General features: G+C 39.4%; 1 protein-coding gene across 1 annotated transcript in view; it reads right to left on the bottom strand.

Annotated features, from left to right (window-relative positions):
• Positions 1-442: 442 nt before the first annotated feature.
• The window catches only part of LOC132226014 (cyclin-Y-like protein 1), a 37,726-nt gene continuing 15,075 nt past the window's right edge, over positions 443-23,093 (bottom strand). Inside the window, exons 4-10 of the mRNA XM_059680917.1 lie at positions 19,910-20,010; positions 17,153-17,188; positions 14,157-14,208; positions 12,732-12,851; positions 8,956-9,122; positions 2,568-2,730; positions 443-1,415 (exon numbers count right to left, since the gene is read on the bottom strand). Coding sequence (XP_059536900.1) covers positions 1,305-1,415; positions 2,568-2,730; positions 8,956-9,122; positions 12,732-12,851; positions 14,157-14,208; positions 17,153-17,188; positions 19,910-20,010 — 750 coding nt within the window. The 3' untranslated portion in view covers positions 443-1,304. The remainder of the gene's footprint in view (positions 1,416-2,567; positions 2,731-8,955; positions 9,123-12,731; positions 12,852-14,156; positions 14,209-17,152; positions 17,189-19,909; positions 20,011-23,093) is intronic.

Here is a 23,093-nt window from a genome sequence, read left to right as displayed (position 1 = left end):
ACTTTTAAGAGATTTTTTATTTGCATCTCTCTGATGATTAGTGACCTTGAGCATTTTTTCTTGTCTACTGGCCACCTGTATGCCCTTTGATAGCAGTTTCTATTCAGGTCCTTAGCCCATTTTTTAATTGGATGGTTTGTCTTCCTGGTTTGAGTTGTATGAGTACTTTATATATTTTGGAATGTATCACTGGTGAATATGTTCTTCTATTCAGTGGGTTCTTTTTTCATTTTCCAGCAGGATAATTGATATTTCTCATGTAACTGTAGATGAGTGGCTCATAATGTTACAACCCCTCTTCTCTCCCTTAAGAGCGGAAATAATAACTGCTGGATTTTGAGTAAAAGAGGTGATATTTCTCTAGTTTTTGTTTTTGTAGATAAAAGGCTCATAATGATACAACCCTAATTTCTCTTTCAAGACAGGAAACACTTACCTTCTGGGTTTTGAGTAGAAGTAGTATTTCTACAGTCCTTGTACTTGTAGATGAGGGCCTCATGATGACACAGCCCCTCCTTTTTTCATTAAGAGTGCAAATAAGGCAGATAAGCCCGGGCTGGTGTGGGTAAGTTGGTTTTTGAACAGGAGCAATTGGGTGTCATTCTGTTCAGCGAAGGGTTGCAAGTTTGATTCCCAGTTGGGGCACATGCCCTGGTTGCGTGCTGGATCCCTGGTAGGGGGCGTGCAGGAGACAGCTGATTGATGTTTCACTCTCACATCAATGTTTCTCTTTCTCTCCCTTCCTCCCTCTCTAAAAATCAATTTAAATAATAGCTTTGCTGGTTTTTGAGCAATAAGTTAATATTTTTCCAGTTCTTTTTGTAGATGAGAGGTTCATGATGGTACAATACCTCATTTCTTTCTTAAGAGAGAAAAAGTTTGCTGGGTTTTGAGCAGGAGCGGTGACATTTCTCCAGTCCATGCCCTTGCAGATGAGGGTTCATGACGTTATAACCCTTCATTTTTTTTTTTTTTTAAGAGGAGAATACCAACTTTGCTTGTTTTTGAGCAGGAAAGGTGATATATCTATCTCCAGGTCTTATTTTTGTAGATGACAAGTTGATGATGTTACAACCTCTCATTTCTTCCTTAAGAGAGGAAATACGAACTTGGTTGGTTTTTGAGCAGGAAAGGTGATATTTTTTTAGTTCTTCACCTTGTAGACAAAGGGCTTATAATATTACAACCCCTCATTTCTCCCTGGTGAGGAATACTAGCTTTGTTGGTTTCTGAGCGGGAGTGCTGACATTTCTCCAGTTATTGTAGATGAGGGGTTCATCATGTCACAGCCCCTCATTTTTAGTTTAAGATAAAATGGTGTTGGCATACTTCATATCAGTAAAATTATCACAGCTGCTAGATTTTTTTATAGCCACCCTGCACAGGTTTTTGTTTTCACAATATCTGGAAATGGCCTAGGAAGAGAAATGAGATAGAGCACAGGTACGTTAAAAATGCAAGAGTTGCAGCCTTCCCAAAGAAAGCATCACTGATAAGCCACACAGTCCCATTTTTTACATGGATTATAGTTACTGCCTCTTTGGAAAGCTGTGGTCTACACTGCTAGGTCCTTGGGATCTACTTAATGCTAATTCACTAAGGTAAGTTATTTAGGGACTATGATTAGATTTCCAGCGCAAAGGGGAACTTAGAATTTTTTAAAGTTTGGGTTTTCTCAATGATGTCAAAGGCACGACAGGTTCCTAACAACAATATCATCTGCTGCCTGTAAACTTGGTTCCTTGAATATAATAGACATACACTTGGGCAAATCAGTGTTTACTCAGCTTTTAAATTCTATCCAATCTTTATTAGTTAGTATATACTTTAAGCAGATTTTAATGAGACAGGCATGTGCTGTACTTTATTGAAAGGTAGGAAAGGTCTAATGATTGAAGCACCATAAGGTACTACTTCACTTGCACATTAACTGAGGTGGAAACACATCTTATTCTAAAGTACCACCAAAGTACCACAGAAAGTGTCCATTTTAAAAGTATCAATTTTAGTTGTGAATAATTTTGTTGCATACAAACCAAAGTCTTAAGTCATATATATTACTTTGTGCCATGCACTTTACAATTTCCATTAAAAACCCATGTACTTTCTACACCAAGTGTTTGAAACACATATTCTACAATCTAAGTGTAGGTCTCTCAGGTTAGCTTTGTCTAACAGACTCATTGGACTGAACTGTGATATATACAGAAAAGACATGGATTTGCAAACTGAGTTAAGAGTGGTAAGTAGATTATATTTGTAGAAATGATTAGTGATACAATTGTAAGACATTATTTATGTATGGTTAGAAAAAAAAGAACAGTGTAAAAAAACCATCAAAGATTAAATTTGATTTAAATTATTCTGAATCATGGTCACAGAAGAGATAAATTTTTTTTATAATGTGGGATTCTCAAATAAACCATAAAAGATACCGGCAATACGATGTGAAAGAGTTAATAAATCTTCAATGTGTTAGTTTAAAAAACTTTTAATTTTCCTAGTCACTACATAATATGACTTATCCACAGATGTTGGTTTTGATGTCTGGCAGAAAACAGCCTTACCTCTAGGTTCTGTGCTCTTTCTTTTCGAAGAGGAGCAAACACAACAGGCAGTCCGTGGTCACTGGCTAAGGACCGAAGGTCAAAATAGTATTTGGCATAGACACTGGCAGAAACATTAAGACGAAATTGGAGTAGATATAAATATTGCCTTTCCAAGTCACTTCTGGGGAAGAAGGAAAACACAAAACCAACACGGGACAATTTTAGTCAATGAGGCTATCTTCAAAATTATCCTTCTAAGCTACTAAGATGGCTGTAAGTTTTGATTTGAAACAAATAAAGGTCACCCGGCTATACTAATACACTGCTGTTCAAACAACAAACAAGGTACAACTATTTGTGGTCCCTTTTGCCTCTAGCACTTTGAGTTTCGGGCAAGGGTGAGGAGGTCCCCTCTCTCTTGTTCACTCTTGCTGCTGACTTGGGGCTCATTCATCCAAGTCCCATTAGTGCAGCTGTAGATTCATGCTCCTCGCTCACTCACAGGGCCTCACTCTAGTGTTCAGAAGAAACGAATGATGTGTGCTGTCTCTAGGCTCTGAGGAACTTGCAGACATTTTCACCAGGCCAATAACAGGAAGGGGCTTATTAAAGTAGAGAGGTGCCAACCAAAGGAGTGGGCACATCACCATGGCAACAAATGAATCCACTGAGAGCCACCACTATTATCTCTGAGGGGGAAGACTCCAGGCAACAAGGATTCATTGCTAATAAATCTATATCTATAAAAGGCTAATATGCAAAGTGTCCCTTCGGGAGTTGGACAGGAAGAACAGGAGTTTGATCGCTCACTATGACGTGCGCCGACCACCAGGGGGTGGCGTGGAACATGGCGGGCAACCAGAGGTGGCAGCTAGGTGCTGAGGTAGTGAGGGAAGGAGGAGGCAGGGAGGTGGGGGAACATGATCGGCCCTGATCACCAGTCAGGCCTAGGGACCCTTCCGTGCATAATTTTCATGCACCGGGCCTCTGTAAATAAATAAATAAATGTGCTACATCTGATGGGAAAGGGACCCCCCCCCCCCTCCGCCCCACCCCGGGGCCTGGGGCTAATGTCAAAGAGCATATGCGAGCTTCTGTTCATTTTAATCTTACTGGGGTGAGAAACTGTCACTATGACAGAACTGGATGCACTTCTAAAACTTTGGAAGGCAGAAAGGTTAAAGATAGATGTCTTGGCTGGACTAATAGAGCATGGCAGTCAGACTCAGAGTTCTCCCGTGTTGGGAATGGAATCCCGAGACATTCGGCATCCCCTGACCCTTGCCGGAACAGAAGAGGTGAGTTCAATAAAGCAGGAAAGGAAATTTGGGAGCAGTGCTTTGCTATGTGACCATACTGCTGTCACTTGCCAAGTAGTTAAATAAAATTAGTAAACTGTACTACTTCCAGTCATCCTTTGATAGAGTTAATTAATAAAATAGTAACTACCCGAACAAACATGAGAGGGTTTTTAAACATATTTGGTGTCTTAGTTTCAAAGTTTTAGTATTTTATTCATTGGATAGGTCAACAAAAGTTTGATGTTCTCCTGCATGGAGAGGGGTCAGAATATAAGCAGAGATGAGGCTTTCTCACTTGTTAAACTTCAAACCTAGTGAACCTACTTCCAAAATTAATTCCCTGTTCATATGACCATAAGCCTATAGAAATGTAAATCAGATAATGTTTTGATAATCAGCTAAACAGGACTTAATTTACTACAGGAATAAATGCACTTTACCATCCTTTTTATATTTCCTTCACTAATATATGTTAATTGTGAAGAAATATAGTACCTTCATAGGACTACCAGTCTACTAATAGAGGCTTAATCATGGAAGAAAGCCTTATGTCTAACGATTATGCATCATCTGGGATTTTTTTGTTTGTTTGGGGTTGATTTTTATGGGCTTTTTTGGTTTTTCAATGGCAAGACAGCTGAATGGTATACCGTTTACAAACACAACAAATTTTCTGAATAGCAGCTGCTCAGTTTAACTTATTCTTTTGAAGGGAAATAATATTCTAAAAAGATACATGGATGTTGGAAAGTTTTAAGGAAAAGCTGATAGACACCAATTTTTCAATTTAGATTCAAGAGAGAACATTACAAATAGTAGTCAGCAGCAGGGGCTTGACACCGATGTATACTAAGCACTGTTATAATACCTTCCAATTCCTAAAGATCATAAATAAAAGCAGCCTATCATAAACATAGCTCCTGGTATTTCTCTGTTCATACACACAAAGCATTCTTTACAAGGAGTCTGTGGCTTGATACTGCCACCATTTCCTCTAGGGCTCACATCTATGCAAACCCATACATTTCTCTGCATGGTCTCTGATGTTATAACTAGAACCAGAGCCCCACCAGTTGAGTTGCAGGTTTTGAGAAAATCTCAGTGGCCATCATGGCAGGGCTAGTGTTCATGAGCACAAGTTATACTTCCTCCAAGGGGCCAGTTTGAAGACTGATGACAGTGGTGTCAAGGTCATTTTAGCTTCTGCGACTTCCAAAAGTGCTTTCATTTGTTTCAAGTTTATTATTTGCTGTCATGTCATTTGCTAATGGCCACCAGCAAGATAACGGTGACTCTTCAGTTTACACTATTACGTGAAGAACTTAGACTTCCCCGCCTGCCTGAGAGGTCGGAGCTTGCTAAATCATCAGACCTACTTTCAAACATGTGCAATGCTCTTTAAAAAGCAGGAGCGAGCACAGGGACCTGAAACCTTTACATGTGGTTAATTTTCTACCATGGTTTCTTTAACAACATGACTTTAGATATAAAGGAGGAAAAGACAGGTAAATGCAGATATACACGGTGTGACTCAGATTTAAGCTATAAGCACCCCCATCAATAGTCTAGAAGCCCTAAGACCATAACAGTGGCCAAACACTTATTCCAAAGGCCAGATGTATGCCCTTTAAAAGTGGACTGGAAACAACAGAAAAACACTGGGTGGGATGAGTGGCAGAAGAGGTAAAAGTTATACTCACCTCTTCCCAGGACCGAACTGGAATTTCAACTAAAATATAGAACATTCAACCTGAATAACCAATTGCAGACTACTTGAACAGATTTCTTATAACCAAGGATTTATGAAGAAGCCACCGTGACACTGGAAGGAAGGGCTGGCCCCAGCACCCACATGCAGTGTCTGAGAATCCATAGGGATATCTCAGCTACAAAGATCCCTTCTTAAAAGCGAGGGGTCTCAGCCCCATGCCAAGCTACCCAGCCCAGAGCACCAGAGCTGGGAAGAGGAGCCCACATAATGTCTGGCTGTGAAAATAAGCAGGGATCTGTCTTCCAGGGAGAGACAGGAGATAGGGATCTGCTAGAAATCCAGGTGCCCTCTTTAAAGAGCCAGCACACAATCTTTTTGTGGCCATTTGCCCTGAGCTTAGACAGAGGGAGGGTGGCTGGGAGTGGACTAGTGAGAAGAGACTGGATTGTGTGGCTTTCCTCCGGCTGCTGGCAGGCACCCGGGACCCGGGCTTCACTCGTCCGGAAGGACTTCTGGTCTAATTAGCATATTACACTTTTATTATTATAGATAATGAACTATTAGTAAAAGAGAAGGATCTCTTACCCTTTGAAATAGCAAGGAGGGACTTGGAGAGCATTATGCTAAGCAAAATAAGCCAGTCAAGGAAAGACAAGTACCACTGATTTCACTCATAAGTGGGATCTAATGAACAAAATAAACCAATGAACAAAATTGATCCAAAGACATAGAAGCATGGAAAAGACAGTGGAATCTCAGAGGGAAGGTAGGGGAGGGTCGGTGGGTGGGAAGAGATCAACCAAAGAATGTGTATGTACGTACATAAGCATAACCCATGGACACAGACAATAGGGTAGTGAAGGCTTGGGGTGGGGGGCAGGGGTGGGCTAGAAAGGTCAAAGGGGGAAAAAAGGGGATATATGTAATACTTTCAACAATAAAGATTAAAAATAAAGGGAAACTAAAAAACAATCCATATGCAATTGCATAAAAAAACACCCACCAAAATACCTAGGAATAAATTTAACCAAGGAGGTAAAAGACCTGTACTCAGAAAATTATAAGACACTGAAGAAAAAAACTGTAGAAGATACATGTAAATGGAAGCATATACCATGTTCATGGATAGGAAGAATGAGCACCTTTAAAATGTACATACTACCCAAAGCAATCTATAGATGCAATGCAATTCCTATCAAGATACCAAGGGTGTATTTTACAGAAATAGAACAATAATCCCAAATTTTATATGGAGCCACAAAAGACCCCGAATAGTCACAGCAATCTCAAGAAAAAAAGAACAAGGATGGAGGTATCACACTATCTGATATCAAACTACACTACAAGGTTATAGTAATCAAAACAGCATGGTACTGGCATAAAAACAGACATGTAGATAAATGGAAGAGAATAGAAAGCCCAGAAATAAATCCACACCTACATGGTCAATTAATATTTGACAAAGGAGAGAAGGTCATATATGGGGTAAAGACAGTCTATTTAATAAATAGTGTTGGGTAATTTGGACAGATAAATACAAAAAATGAAACTAAACCACCTTCTTACACCATATACAAGTATAAACTCAAAATTGATTATTAACTTAAATGTAAGATTCAAAACCATAAAACTCCTAGAAGAAAACATTAGGCAGTAAAATGTGGAACATTTCCCTTAGTAATATATTTTTTTTATAGAGCATCTCAAGCAAGTGTAACAAAAGAAAAAATAAACAAATTGGAGTACATCAAACTAAAATGTTTTAGCACAGCAAAGAAGAACATCAACAAAATAAAAAGACAACCCACTGATGGGAAAACATTATTTGACAATAATATAAGGGATTAATATTCAAAATTTATAAAAAACTTACACAACTCATGCGAGGGTAGCAGGCTCGATCCCTGGTAGGGGGTGTGCAGGAAGCAGCCAAACAGTGTTTCACTCTCAGATTGATGTCTCTCTCTCTCTCTCTCTCTCTCTCTCTTCCTTCCTCTCTCTCTAAAAAAATAATAATTCAATTAATAAAAATCTTGTAAACATTTTTTACAAATTAAAACTTATACAACTCAACATCTATGAAAAAACAATCCAATTAAAAAATGGACAGGGGACCTCAATGTCTCCAAAGCAGACATACAGATGGCCAATAGACATATGAAAAGATGCTTAACATCACTAATCATCCAAGAAATGCAAGTTAAAACCACAATGAGATATCACCTCGCACCTGTCAGAATGGCTACCATCAATAAATCAACAAGCAGCAAGTGTTGGTGAGGATGTATAGAAAAAGGAACCTTCATGCACTTTTGGTGGGAATGTAGATTGGTGTAGCCACTATGGAAAACAGTATGGCATTTCTTTGAGAAATTAAAAATGGAACTGCCTTATGACTCAGTAATTCCACTTTTGGGTATATATATATATCCGAAGAAGCCCAAAACATAATTCAATGAATATATTTACCTCTATGTTCATTGCAGCATTACTTACAATAGCTAAGCTATGGAAACAACCCAAGTGCCAATCAACAGATGAATGGATTAAAAAGTGGTGGAATATTACTCAGCCATAAAAAAGAATTAAATCTTGCAATTTGTGACAACACAGATGGACCTACAGGGTATTATGCTAAGTGAACTAAATCAGAAAAGTACAAATACTGTATCATTTCACTTGTATGTGGAATCTAAAGAATATAAATGAACATACAACAGAAGCAAACTCATAGATATAGAGAACAGACTGATGGCTTCCAGAAGGGAAGAGGGAGGGGGACTGGGTGAAAAAGGTGAAGGTACTGAGAAGTACAGATTGGTTATAAAATAGTCATGGGGATGCAAATTAAACCATAGAAAATATAGTCAATAACACTGTAATAACTATGTATGGTGACAAGTTGTACTGAAAATATTGGGGAAAACACTTTGTAAAGTATATGATTTTGTAACCACCATGCTGTACACCTGAGACTAATACAAAATAATACTGAATGAAAAGTCTTATTGAAACAAATAAATAATAATAATAAAGAGGGAGTGGGGAAAGGACTGGAACTGGTAGCTAGACTGCTTTAAGAAAGCCATGAATATATTTAAAGTACTGTTGTTCTCAGAAGTGAGTTTGTATAATGGTTGCCAATAACCACCAGAGAAATACATTTCAAATTATCACAGATTATTATAACAATAATACATGAAGACCTAATAGTTAATGAGGAGGAATATGAATTGTTACAGCAAATGTAGATTAAAAATGTATGTAATTTTTGCCTACTTCAATTCTCTGCATAATGTAACCTTTAAAAATATTTCTTAATATGTAAACTTTATTGGAGCAAATAAGTTATTGGAAAATGGTAAGAAAGTTCACAAAAACCTTGCTAACTCACATGTCCTTGACTGTAATGCCCTTGAAGATTTGGCAGAAGTCTGCATTCCTTACAGCCTGATCATGCAAATACTTGGAGGAAAGAAGAATAGCTCCCAAAATAATTCTTTTCCAGTTAGTGGGGCAAATGTCGATCTCAGCATAAATTAAAAGTCTTTCTAAGTAAACCTGCAAAAGTAGAACATGGGTCTTTGGTTTTATTTCAGGGTTTAAGTGCTATAGTAAGAACTTAAACTTTCACGTGTTTTTGACATGCCTTTTATTCTTGGGTTCTATGGAGACTGCTTGGCCAGCCAAAGCCAGAGACCAAGTTACAGTTGCAGATGAGATACTTCTGTTGCCTACTTTGCCATGTGAATTTCCAGTCCAATTTTTGGTCACAGGAATGAATGGACATCTTAGCCAAGGACTTCCTGAAGAAATGTTACTACCTTTCCACTTGTAAAGGGCCCAGTGTAGATACTCAAGTGCCTACCACGTGCACTGTTTCATACCTGGCTGGTAGTTATATGGTGATTTTACATAGTACTTGTATATGTAAATCCCTGGCAATACTGGCCACATTTGTATCTTCTTTACATATTAACTAGTCCTTTTGTGGCACAAGCTGAAGATAAACCCTGGTCATCAAGACAGCCCCGCAGTGGCTGCTGTGTGGTGCAGCAGGACAGGCAGTACAAACAGGTGTGCTTGAGGCAGGTCTTTACAACTGTCAAGTAATCCTGGACTTAGTGCCTTTGTGAGAAACACACATGCACACAAGGGGTAGCCCTTTTATATCCCCTAATCTTCACATCTCCATCATCATTTTATGAACTCCACCTCCGTCTTACACAACCTGTTCTGTTGGTTTCAGGTGGTAGCAGAGCTGCCAGTCTCTGTCTCCCTGGCTCTCCAGGTAGCTGGTGAAGTTTCATGAATTCCTCACATGTATTGCATGTCTATTCTACAAAGAACTGGGTAAAGTTAACAGCTAAAAACAGATTTTAGAGGCAAGCTGGGATTTGTTGTTATTTCAAAGGGTGCTTTACAGAAGAGTATGCATGCCATTTTACAAAAAGAAAAATGTCCAATTTTAAAGAGTATATTTACTGTCGGAGGTTATCAGATTGGCAGCTCTGATTTGCTATTGCTCTTCAAACTCAACTGTATTTTAAGAAAGCAAATGGTTATTGAACATTATGCATTCTTAGTGAAAATTTCCACCAACCCTCTCCCCGCAAAACTCAGTGCTCTCAGATATCCTAAGAATGAACCTCCTTACAAAGTTCAACTGTCTACTTGATGGGATTAATTAGAGGCACTAATACAACATTGGCAATCTCTCACCTTCCCGTAACTTTACCGCAGACGTGGTATGTGCCAATACTCGTTCATTTACACCACTTGCCCTCCGGTGACAGTGGAATTGAGATTTCTCTTCTCACTGAAACTCTTCTAGCAGTGAAGTCGATCCCATCCCACTTCTGAAGAACACCTCCCACAATTACCTCTTTTTGAAGAACCCTCCCTGTCTGCCAGAGATTCTCCCCAATATGTGTTTACATGCTTCCCACCCCCCAACCCCTAGAAAGCTTCCTCTCCTTTTGCTCACAGTGAATGCCCATGCTGCTTCTCATGTCTCATTCTCTCCTTAATCCACTGCGGTCTGCCTGGCACTGTCACTCTCCCGAAAGCACAATGCTAAGGTCATTAGTGCCTTTGCCCATACAAATCAGAGCTCTTTACTCAGTTCCACTCCCCAAGCATTCCCTAATGTCATAAAGGGCACACCATTGCCTAAGTTCTGGGCCAAAACCTTCAATTGAGTTAACCTGCTCCAATCTGTTAGCAATTCTTGTAATCAGACCACTTTCTATTTGTCACTTCTCACCTGTATCACTGGCTTCTCGGCCCCCACTCGGCCTCCCACTTACTATCTAGTCTCCCCAAAGCAGCCAGGAGAGCCTCTTTAATTAAGAGCACTTCACTACCCTACTCTGCCAAAGGTTTCCCATCAAACAAATGAAAATGTACCTTATTCCCATGACCTGGAAGCTACAAAGCGCTATGAGATAGGACATTGCTCTTCTATGCTCTCATGTCCTACATTCTTTCCCTCATTCCACACTCTGACCACACTGGCCATACCTCACTGTTCCTCAAATACACAAAACGTTCCTGTCTCCGAATCTGGCACTTGTCCCCTTTGTCTATCACACCAGAGCTCATCTGTCTCAGTTCAGTCATGTCAGGGTTCAAATGTTATCTTTTAAAGAGGCTCTTCCTGATCATTCTATCTAGAGTTTCAAGCCCTTGTCATCACTTTATCACTTCACCCTGCTCAACCTTCTTGGTATTTACTACTACCTGAAATATTCATCTTTTTAATAAAACTCTTTTAAAGAAATATGTATGCCTTCCTTATAAGAATATAAGCTCCATAAAAGCAAAAAACTTTATTCAACCTCGTTTCCCCTCTATCCTCAGCACTTAGATCTGTAAGGACTATCAACACTGAAGGAAGAAGTCCCCAGAAATGGCTTAGAGTGGTGGCAAAACCAGGAGAAAATAATAAAAAAGAAGGCAAGATAGGTGAGGTCAAGAGAGTGTGGTCAAAATGCTGCAAGAAGTTGTTCATTCCATAAATAGCCACTGAATATCTAACTCTTTGTCACTATTCTCTCTTCTATACACTTTTCCATTTATAGTCTTCCTCTGCACTGGAACAGCTAATCTTAATTTCCTACTGTAGCTCAGATTCATGCTAATTCCATATATTCAAACCATTACTAGAGACTGCCCCTCCGCTGTCTCGCAGGTGCATCAAACTTAACTCGCCTACAAAGGACTCACCCTCTTCCACCCAGACGCCCTCCTTCCTGTGTTACCTAGCTCTCCCTATGAGAGCACCACTCCTGCCTCTCCCCAGCATGCGCTCAGCACTCCACATGGCTGGCAGCTCCATGGAGAGGCCTGTGTCTGATCCAGTGCCCACTGAGGGTCTCTATTCAGAAGCACAGGCTGCCTCTCCAAAATGTTAACTGAAGGAGGAGGCACTGACCTAAGTACTCTTCCCTCCAGACCACGCAGGAGACTTTCCCCTTTAGGACTGCCCGAGGGAGGAGTGACACAATCCCCATTCCTTCTCACTAGAATGGACCACTCATTCCAACTGATAAAATCTTACCTTAGGAATTCTGTATGAATGATACAATGGTTCTTATACAGCTGTAGCTGAGCAGGCAACTAGCAAAGCCCTTTTAGATCCTACTGGCACTAGAATCCTGGGCAACGTCACAGGCAGGCACAAGAGCACAGCAAGGACGGATGAACACCCATCATCCAAGGAACAGAGAACTTAGGGCTCTAGTTCTCAACCAGGACACATATTACAACTGCCTGGGGAATCCAGCCTGCAACTCAGCTTAGACCTACACTGAACCTGTCACTGCCTGGGGCCCAGAGGGTCTGCTATTGCCCCATCCCACGCCACAGCACGCCTTGTATGTGTGCCTGTGTGTGCACTGCATGCGCATGTGTCTCCTGAGGTGTGGAGGAAGAAACCGGGTATCTCTCCTGCTGCCTTTAAAAGCAACTGTGTTGTGATGAGAAAAGCAAGGACATGTTAAATCATGATTAGTAAGCTCAAATGTGTGTATTTTACTTCCTTTGATAATTTTCCCTTAATAAAGTTCTGATGATCATTTCAGGAACCTACTTTTACTAGTATTTGAAAAACAAGATCATACCCTGTGGACAGGACAGAAAGGAGGCTTTCTGAAAGAACTATCTTACCAAAGTTGTTATTGCCCATTCAGCTGTTAGCTTTGTGGCACTGAAAAAAGGGTGAATAAATCTGTAAATACTTTCGGAATCAGGATTATGATTAAAGTATTCCTCTGGAACTATTTCATGCTGAAAGGAGAAAAAATGCAAAGTAAGTATCCACTGAAGAAAAACACTGAAGTACTTTTATGATAGCTTGTGCCCACATGCCTCTAATATCATAGTCTTCTGTTTGTGCCCACATGCCGCTTAAGATAATTTTGATTGGGTGACATGTCTTTTAGTCTTTTAAATATAAACAATGAGGCCTTAAAAAACAACAGTGAGCCCTAGCCGGCTTGGCTCAGTGGATGAAGCATCGGCCTGCAGACTGAAGGGTCCCAGGTTCGATTCTGGTCAAGGGCACATGCCTGGGTTGCGGGCTCAATCCCCGGCGGGGGGCGTGCAGAAAGCAGCTGATCAATGATTCTCTCTCATCATTAATGTTTCTATCTCTGTCTCCCTCTCCCTTTCTCTCTGAAATCAATACCAATAGTGATTCAATACCAACACTCATTAAAGATAAATACAGGCACACCCTCAGAAAATTGATACGTTCCTTTCCACCTTCCTTCTACAAAATTCTATCTAAACATAAACCATCTTTAGGTTCAAAAGTCTTGTTGATCACCATGTCATACTTCTGCAATCAACTCTGAAAATGTATTTTCAGTTTCCTGTAATCATCAGGCTCTAAGGCCATGCCGTGCTGTACAGTGGTCACCAGCCATATAGACCAGTGGTTCTCAACCTTCCTAATGCCACGACCCTTTAATACAGTTCCTCATGTTGTGGAGACCCCTAATTTCATTGTTACAAATTGAACATAATTAAAGCATAGTGATTAATCACAAAAACAATATGTAATTATATATGTGTTTTCTGATGGTCTTAGGCGACCCCTGTGAAAGGGTCGTTCGACTCCCAAAGGGGTCGCGACCCACAGGTTGAGAAGCGCTGCTATAGAGCATCTGAAGAAGTGAATTTGAAATTCTTTTGTCATTCTAATTAACCCAAAGTTTAAATAGCTGTTTAATTTTCTTCATAGAGATCTTAAAATATCTGTTAGGTTTATTTACAAATATTCATATTGTTTGATGTTACTGAAAATTATCTTTTCAAAAGATACTTTTTTGGGAGGAGCATGTTGACTTACTTTAGCTTACTAGTTATACAAAGCTACAACTCAGTTCTTGCTGACATATTTCTTATGTATTTGTTTTGTAAAATCATTAGATGCAACACGGGGTGGGGAAGAAAACTTAAAAGAAGATAATTTTGACTTCAAGCTGGAGGGAGTAATTTTCTTCTAGTGATTAATTTCAAAGCAAATTAGCATAAAATAAACACAATTGTAAGAGAGAGAAATATAACTTTAATACAACTGGCACTTACTGTAAATGGATGTAACCTTTCATCAAAAATGTCCTCAGATCTATTTGCATCTCTAAAAAATAAGAAAGTGATTTAAGAAACAAATCCAGGAATTGTTAATATCTTAGTAACACATCTCCTGGGAGTAGAGAGAGGGGTGGAAGGAGAAGCTTAACCTTCAACAAAGTCCTTCTACAAATTCTTCTCTTAGGTTCTGTAAGAATTTTCTCACCTCTTTTTACTCAGCACATCAGTTCTGTGAAATTTTTTCTATAATGACCAGCCAAAGTTGCCTTTATAAGCATTGACCTTCCCTAATAGGCAATGCTAGACAACCAAATTAATTGCCCACTCCTCTAAGCTCACGTCGGAAGACACAGGAACATTTTATAAAGCAGGAGGGGTGGGCAACATTCATGTGAATATGAGATTCATTTTTTTCTGTGTTTTTTTTTTCTCTTTTTAGTTTCCTATATTATTATGTATTTCTTCTTGCCACTTTTAAGTAGACTGAGTTAAAAATTCGCCTTTTTATTTTAAAAGTGACCAGACCATTGATTTTAGAGAGGAAGGGAGAGAGAGACAGAGAGGAAGAAAGGAAGAGGAAGAAAGGGAGAGGAAGAAAGGAAGGAGAGGAAGAAAGGGAGAAGAAGAAAGGGAGAGGAGAGGGATAAGGAGGGAGAGAGGAAGGGGGAGGGGGAGAGGGAGGGAGAGAGAGAAACATTGGTTGGCTGCCTCCTGCAAGCATCCAACTGGGGATCTAACCTGCCACCTTTTGATGTATGGCCCTGACCAGTAATCAAACACTCCCGCCACTTTTTGGTGTATGGGATGATGCTCCCAACCAACTGAAGCCACGCAGGCCAGGGCAACCAGTCTTCTTCTTCTTCTTCTTTTAAGTTTAATTTTCCACACTAACATACTCTGCTCATTTAAACAGTGGTTCTCCAAGTGTGTTTTGCAGGCCTGTGGGGTTCTCTTAGACCAGTGGTCGGCAAACTGCGGCTCGCGAGCCGCATGTGGCTCTTTGGCCCCTTGAGTGTGGCTCTTCCTAAGCCTTAGGAGTACCCTAATTAAGTTAATAACAATGTACCTACCTATATAGTTTAAGTTTTAAAAATTTGGCTCTCAAAAGAAATTTCAATCGTTGTACTGTTGATATTTGGCTCTGTTGACTAATGAGTTTGCTGACCACTATCTTAGACCATTTCAGGAGACCCATGAGGCCAAACTATTTTTACAGAAATATTAAGGCATTGCCTCCATTTGCACTGACATTTGCAACCATTGTATAAAAGCAAAAGTCATGGTTTGTGAGAACGAATCAAGGCAGGAATACTACACTGTACTAGTAGTCATTTTATTTTTCACTGCCTCTTGTTGAAACACAAAATTCTGCTTTACTTAAGAACATCTTTGATAAAGCAGTAACAATTAGTAATGGCTGATTCTTCTTTTTCTATTCCGAATAAGGGGTAAGTATACATTAAGCACTTCTGCATACTGAAATGTGCTTGTTAGGTAAAAGCACTTGTGACTTAGTAGTGAGCTGAGCGAGCTACTTTTTTTCATTGAATAACATCTTTATACAACTGTCTTTCTCTCAAAACTGAACAGTGAGCCTGTCACTTCAAGGAAAATAACTTGTGTTATTTGTTGCCAATGACACAATTCAAGCTATCAAGCTAAAAATCAATATTAGGGGGAAATTGTACCTTTTTTTGTGAGCTTGACAGCTTTTCAATATTTAGGCTTTTCTGGTAAAACTGGTGTTGATATGATGCTGACTAACAAAAGTGAGCTTTAATACTGTATAAAGAAATGTGAACCAATACTTTCCAAATAACCAATGAATAATATTATAAATTATATACAAGTAAAAAGATTCATTCAGTGTAAAAGATATATGAATGAGTATTAATTTAACAGAGACCTACTGCAAGTTCATAAATATGATTTAAAATCCCACTGTAACTAATTTAACAAACCAGCGCTTGTGGACTTCAAATACAGTATGAAAGAATATCCATAATTATCTGGAGACTTTAAAAACACACCCTTTTCTAGCTATAGAGCAACATGAGGCTGGGCCTTCACATTGTTTCTTCAAAACGAATTATTGAGATGATTGAAGTAATCACAGAGGATTGAAGACAGGGTGTACATGAGAATCAGCTGTTCTATTAAATCAGACATAAAGAGATTTGCAAAAATATATATAAGTGACAATTTCCACTCAACTTTTTGTTGTGGAAAATAATTATCTTTTATAAAGAGTTACGCTAATGCTATGGCTCCCTAGTGCAGTGATGGCGAACCTATGACACGTGTGTCAGAGGTGACACGCAAACTCATTTTTTTGGTTGATTTTTCTTTGTTAAATGGCATTTAAATATATAAAATAAATATCAAAAATATAAGTCTTTGTTTTACTATGGTTGCAAATATCAAAAATTTCTATATGTGACACGGCACCAGAGTTAAGTTAGGGTTTTTCAAAATGCTGACACGCCGAGCTCAAAAGGTTCTCCATCACTGCTCTAGTGGATGAATTTATCTCCCGGGGAAACATATGGCCATGGCTGGAGGCATTTTTTGTTTTAGAATGTGGTCTGGGAAGAGTGTGCTATTGGCATCTAGTGAGGAGAGGCCAGGGATGCTGTTAAGCATCCTGTAACGCACAAGGCAGCCCCCTACAGCAAAGAATTATCCTGCTGAAAATTTCAACAGTGCTATAAAAAAAGACATGTTTCAACATATAAGGGACTTATTCTAAAGTCTCAATTTTAATTTCTAATACAGTAAATATCAATATAGCCTACATAAACAAACATTCTTTGGGATCCTCAATAACTTAAGCATTAAGAATCCTAAGAGAAAAACAAATGATTCCCTTCAATAATGTAATAAAAGCACTATATAGCTTACTCCAATAATGTCTATAGTTATTATCTAACACTAAACTTCATATCTTGTATGTTTATTAGCTAGAATAACAAGACAGGTTTAAAACTCACCTGTTCTTTATGTGGTAATATATTGCTAATGCCAGGCTGAGAAAAAAAAATTGTAACAATTGATTTTATGTTAGGTCTGAAGACTCTTTGTTGTTGTTAATCCTCACCTGAGGATATTTTTCCATTAATTTTTAGAGAGAGTGGGAGGGAGGGGGAGAGACACAGAGAGAAAAACATGGATGTGAAAGAGACACATCGATTGGTTGCCTCCCGTACACCCCCAACAAGGGCAGGAGATTGAGCCTGCAACCCAAGTAAGTGCCCTTGACCGAAATCGAACCCAGGACCCTCAGTCCACAGACGAATGCTCTATCCACTGAGCCAAACTGGCTAGGGCTGAAGACATTTTTTAAATGTGGTGAGGGAAGACCTTCCCAGTTGCCCAGTGGCTACAAAATCCTCATTCAGAACAGTATAGCCTGGGCACTTTTCACCTTGTAATTCTTTGGCTTTTAGCAAAATTAAGAAAACCAAAACGCTAGAGAATATACTGTTAGAAGAGAATCATTGATCAACTGCCTCCTGTACACCGCACATTGGCGATCGAGCCTGCAATCCAGGCATGTGACCTGACCGGGCATTGAACAGAGACCTCACTGAGGCATGTCAAATTGATTTTAAAATCACAGAATTAAAGCATAAACTGAAAGGAACCAATGAACTTTTGATGACATTTAATTCAACAACCCATTTTACAGAGAAGGTAACCAAGGCTTAAAACTGACTTGCTCAAGGTCCCACCAAGAGTGAGAAGCCGTTCTCCATCTACACTCTACCAGGCAGTGTGGTTCCCAGGCGTGGCTGTGCACTGGGGTCATCAGAGGAGCTTTAAAAACAGCCTTCTCCCACCTTGAGATAATCTGATTTAATAGGCATTGGGTACGACTTGGGATTGTTTTGAAAGCTTCTCAGGTGATTGTAATGTGCAATTTGAGAACACAGGAATTAGGGTTAAAATCAGAAGCACCCTGTATGCTTTGCTTCATAAAATATGCCTCCCATCCTTCCTCAGCTTATCAAAAGGCTTGTATGTTAGGGGAGAGGAAATGGAATACATCTGTTGAGACATTATTTTGAAAAAAGTTACTAAGTGATTCTAATAAGTCTCATGCACCCCATTGAGAACAATGCACTACTACCCCATAACATTTTTTCTAAACCATACCTAAAAGCCCATTAGCTCTATTAATTTTCTCAGTAAACCTTTATTTCATCAATAGTAAATATACTGAATGATCATTTTCAAATCTTGATGAGAACAAATTAAAACTTATTGTACTTCCAAAAATTAGACTAATTTGGAGAACAAAATAGCATAACATCTACTTGTCTGAGCAAAGCTAATCTTTAAAACTACCTTTGAATTATATACTGCAACATCAGAACCCTTTGATTCAAAAGAAGCTATGGAATAGAGGCAGAGTGAAGTGGGTTTTTTTTACTCGTGGATTTAGTGTCCTGGCAGAAAAAAAAAAGACTAAACGATTATGTGACAGCTGCCAAAGTTCAGGACTTTAGGTAGAGATGGGGCTCAATTTTTGCTAAGAAACAGTTTGATCTCGACTATTGTTATAAGTGAGAGAAGGAAGTTATAGTATTATGATTGTGAACCTGCTGTTTTTAAGTAAAGTAGAAGTTACTGGTAAGTTAATTAGCAAAAAAGCTGGTACAATAGAAATAAAATTAAGTTTAATAAAATTAAAACAAATTATGTTTTTAGGACTGAAAAGTACAATTAGGAATGAGAACATTAATATTCTCAGGTAGCATTTCCCAAACTGTGTTCTGGAATATCAATACTCATACCCCAGGGAGACACTGATAATATTCCTTGAACACCCCAATGAGATTCAGGAAGCCCTACATTCTAGTTTGGTTTTCTTTGGCTCTTAAATAAGCTTAAAAGTTTCATCTTAAGGTTTTTTAAAGTGCATCTCCAATTGTGGAGTATGTGATGCTCACAGAACTCAATGAAGTTATGTTTGCTTAAGTATAAGCCTGACTGTGGCGAAGTTTCCAAAACTTCACCTCTCTCATTTTTCTCTGCTGTGATTTTCTTATATATGGATTGATACAGTGTCTTGGATATATATATATATATATATAGATTTAGTTTTACATATATATACACATGCACACACATATATGTATATATACATATATATATCTAATACATCTATAAAATTAAAATCTCAGTTGAACACATTTTATCCACAAAGAAATTGGCTTGAAAAGTTGTTCCTTAAGACTGGTTTGATACATTTTTCCTGGAAGGAGACGTGAATTTTAACATAGAAATAGTGCAGGAAAAAAAGTAAGCAGGGGGAAATCTGGCAGGAAAGAAACGGAATGCAAACGCAGATGCCTCTGGTGCCAGTAGGGGACAAGCCAGTCTTTCTTCCAAGAGTAGCTTCCAAAGTGGGACACACTGTTTTAAGCCTGTATCTCATAAAGAAATACTTCTTTTCCCTAGAAATATTCAATAAAAAGCACCTCTCCTTTCATGGTGTTTAACAATGTCTCAACAACAGTAATGCATCAAGTAAATATGAAAACTTTTGGGGGGAATTTTGTATTTGCCAACAGCCTTTCCCTTCTTCCATCCGCTCTAAGATTAAAATGGAAACTGAAATCATAATTGACGCCAGTTTCTTAGCCCGATCACTGAGAAGGACACTCAGATGGAATTACATGTGGGTAGGATCCTTTTAGCAACAGGGTCTGTCACTGAGTCCTGGGCTACTTATTTGTACTCACCATTGCACGGTGATTCTAACATTAGGCTGGCAAATTGTGCTGTCATCTAAAAATATTGTTGAGCATGAGCTGTACTTTTCACTACGGTGACCTGGAGATACCTGAATGGAAGGGGAATAGAAGGAAATATCACAGTACGTTAAACCTATAAAAGTGTGGTTTTTTTCCTTGGTTAAAATGTCAAACAATTAAGCATTACAACTATTCTCATACTCCATGACCTACTTTAATGCGATATCATGTGCAGCTCTATGGTAAACCCATTAGATGCTCTAACTTGCAACCATGAAATCTGAGGCAGGGGTCATAAAATGCTGCCCTTGATGTACCTATAATCCAACTTGGCAAACATCTATGATAAACCCCCTTTACAATAAGGCAAAACATTAAAAATAAGACTTCAGTGCTTTTTGTTTTCTTAAGAAATGAAAAGCAGCTCAGATTTTTATTTCTATTCTTTATTTTATACATTAAAACATAATTCTTTAAATAATATTGAAAGGCCCTAACCGGTTTGGCTCAGTGGATAGAGCGTTGGCCTGAGGACTGAAGGGTCCCAGGTTCGATTCAGGTCAGTGGCATATACCTTGGTTGCAGGCACATCCCAGTAAGGGGTGTGCAGGAGGCAGCTGATCGATGTTTCTAACTCTCTATCCCTCTCCCTTCCTCTCTGTAAAAAAATCAATAAAATATATTTAAAAAAATAATAATATTGAAGGAAGAGCATTTCATTGAAGTAAATGAAAGCCAATAATAACTATGAGTTCAGGAGACAGTGTGACAAAACACATGTATTTGCGTCAGAGGTGTGTGTGCTGGGGCTGGCCTATGGCCAACAAGCCTGGGGGCCAGAATTCTCTCTGGCCTCAGTTTCCTTATCTTAAGAGTATCTTTTGAAGATTCTCTCACATCCAACACACAGATAAAACAACTCTGAGAATTTAACCCTCACTTCATGTTTAATTAAGACTACCATTACATTACTCAAATGAGAACCTCAGAGAACACTTCACATTACGTTATTAATTCTATTCTCTAAGTTGCTTGACACTCATCAAGACTCTGCCTCATCATGCTGCTCCCTGACTACAAGGCCTTTTCTTCCTCCTTTTTCCAGCAAGTTAACGTCCCACTTCCCACCTATCTCCGGGATACGTGGGCCAGCAGATTCTCCCTTTCTCTGCATTCACACACCCTAGACACCACTTGTTAAGTGGTCTCAGCTGCTTCCAGGGCATCTCCCTCATAAAAAGTGAGCTTCTCTAGGGAAGGCAGGACTTGTACTCCTCTTCTACCTCTAGCGGCTGAGCACAGAATCTAGGGCAAATTAGGAGTTCAATAAGTGTTTGACTATTTAAAATCAATTACAACTGGAAGATAACTGATACAAATTAAAATTTATCTACTGTGCTATCAGAGAGATGACAGGAAATTTTTGAGAACCTCTAAAGCAGCGGTTCTCAACCTTGGCTGCACATTAGAATGACCTGGGAATCTCTTTAAAATCCCAATTTCCGGGCCTCATCCTCTGGAAATTCTGTTTCTTTGTTATGGGGTGGGGCCACAACATTAATAACAAAGAAATAGAATTTCTGGAGGATGAGGCCCAGAAATCAAGATTTTTTAACAAGACTCCCAGGTGATTCTAATGTGCAGCCAAGGTTGAGAACCACTGCTCTAGAGAATTAACTTTAAAACACTTTAGAAGTATTCATTTATTTTAAAAGTATTTATTGATTTTCAAAGAGCCCAACAATATAACAATAACCAAATTTGGAAACAGCCCAAGCTATGTTAGGACAATCCTTTGAAAGTAAAACTAATCCCAGTCGCTGTAACTAGTTGGAAGTAACCGTAACATTCTTTAAGATCACAGAACACCAACTAGTTTAATATGCCTGGTTTTGTTAGTGGCCAAACAGCACCAGATGTTAGATCTAAGTCCTTGAGATCAGCTGAGAAAGAATTTATAGCCAAGAACTCAAATTATAAGAGAAAATTTATGTAGAAAGTCACAGAGGTAGAAGAGAGCCAGCTGGTCTGCATGGATTCAGGACTCAAGTTACAGAGCAAAAGAAGGGCCCTTGGAGCTTTGGAGAAAGAAAGCAAGGATATACCTGCCTGAGGAAAGGAGAGGGGGAAAGGCACCGACTAGCTCTAGAGCAGCCATCGCCAACCTTTCGGACCTCACGGGCCACCAGTGGTCTGAGGACCACCAGTTGGCGACCACTGCAAGAGAGAGAGAGAGAGAGAGAGAGAGAGAGAGAGAGAGAGAGAGAGAGAGAGATTCACTAAGTCCTTCATCTTAAGAGTTTTTGTCTAAATGTAGAAATTTTAGGAGAGGTCATAAGGGAAGATCTCAAGAGAATATTCATGAGCTTTCCAGGTGTCCCTTCAGGATCGTGGTCCCCACTTATTGTTCCGTGCAGGGCAGGGCAGGGTGATTGGCTATCACAGTTGGTCCTGAGGCGGCCATGGCACTGCCCCACCTAGCCCTGCTGCTTTCCTGGGCTTGGAGCTGAAACACAACTGAGTCCTAGCTGTTATCTCTAGTTTGACCAAAACTCTGTCTCTGTGGTCAACAGACTAAGGCTTTGTTCCTAAGATTATTTGATGCAGGTCAGAACCTCATTGTCCTGAGGGCTTAATGCTTAAGGGAGTGGTCATGCAAGGGCTTGCATGGGAGTCATATGAGGCTCTTCTCTGGCTCCCTTGTTCCTCCTCTAAGGAGGTCAATATGCTGGGGGAGGAAAGTTCAGGGGAGGGTCTGAGCCACATGACCAGTGGTATAAAAGGGCAAGATGTGTGAACCGCATGACCATCCATTTGCTAGGGGAAGAAAGGTCACTCTGGGGGTGAGGTCCCACCCTACAATATTTAGTTTCCCAGTTTTGCCCACTGCTAGGCAGGTCAAATTTTCTGCCCTACTGACATACTTGGCGTATTGTTCCTACTCTGTTCATATCTTCTTAATTGCCTACTATAACAGTTATGTTGTATTTTAAAACAAATTCATATGAGCCTACCGTCCCCATCCTATACAATAAAAGCCAAATATGCTAAGTGTCTGGTCGACAGGTTATCCGTTCAACCAATCAAAGCATAATATGCTAATGATATGCTAAGGCTGCTCAACTGCTTGCTCTGATGTGCACTGACCTCCAGAGGGCAGACAGTCGACTGG

Source organism: Myotis daubentonii, chromosome 1 (assembly GCF_963259705.1).
Source record: "Myotis daubentonii chromosome 1, mMyoDau2.1, whole genome shotgun sequence".
Classification (NCBI taxonomy): domain Eukaryota; kingdom Metazoa; phylum Chordata; class Mammalia; order Chiroptera; family Vespertilionidae; genus Myotis; species Myotis daubentonii.
The sequence above is the reverse complement of the archived record's forward strand: the minus strand, read 5'-3'. Positions and strand labels throughout refer to the sequence as shown.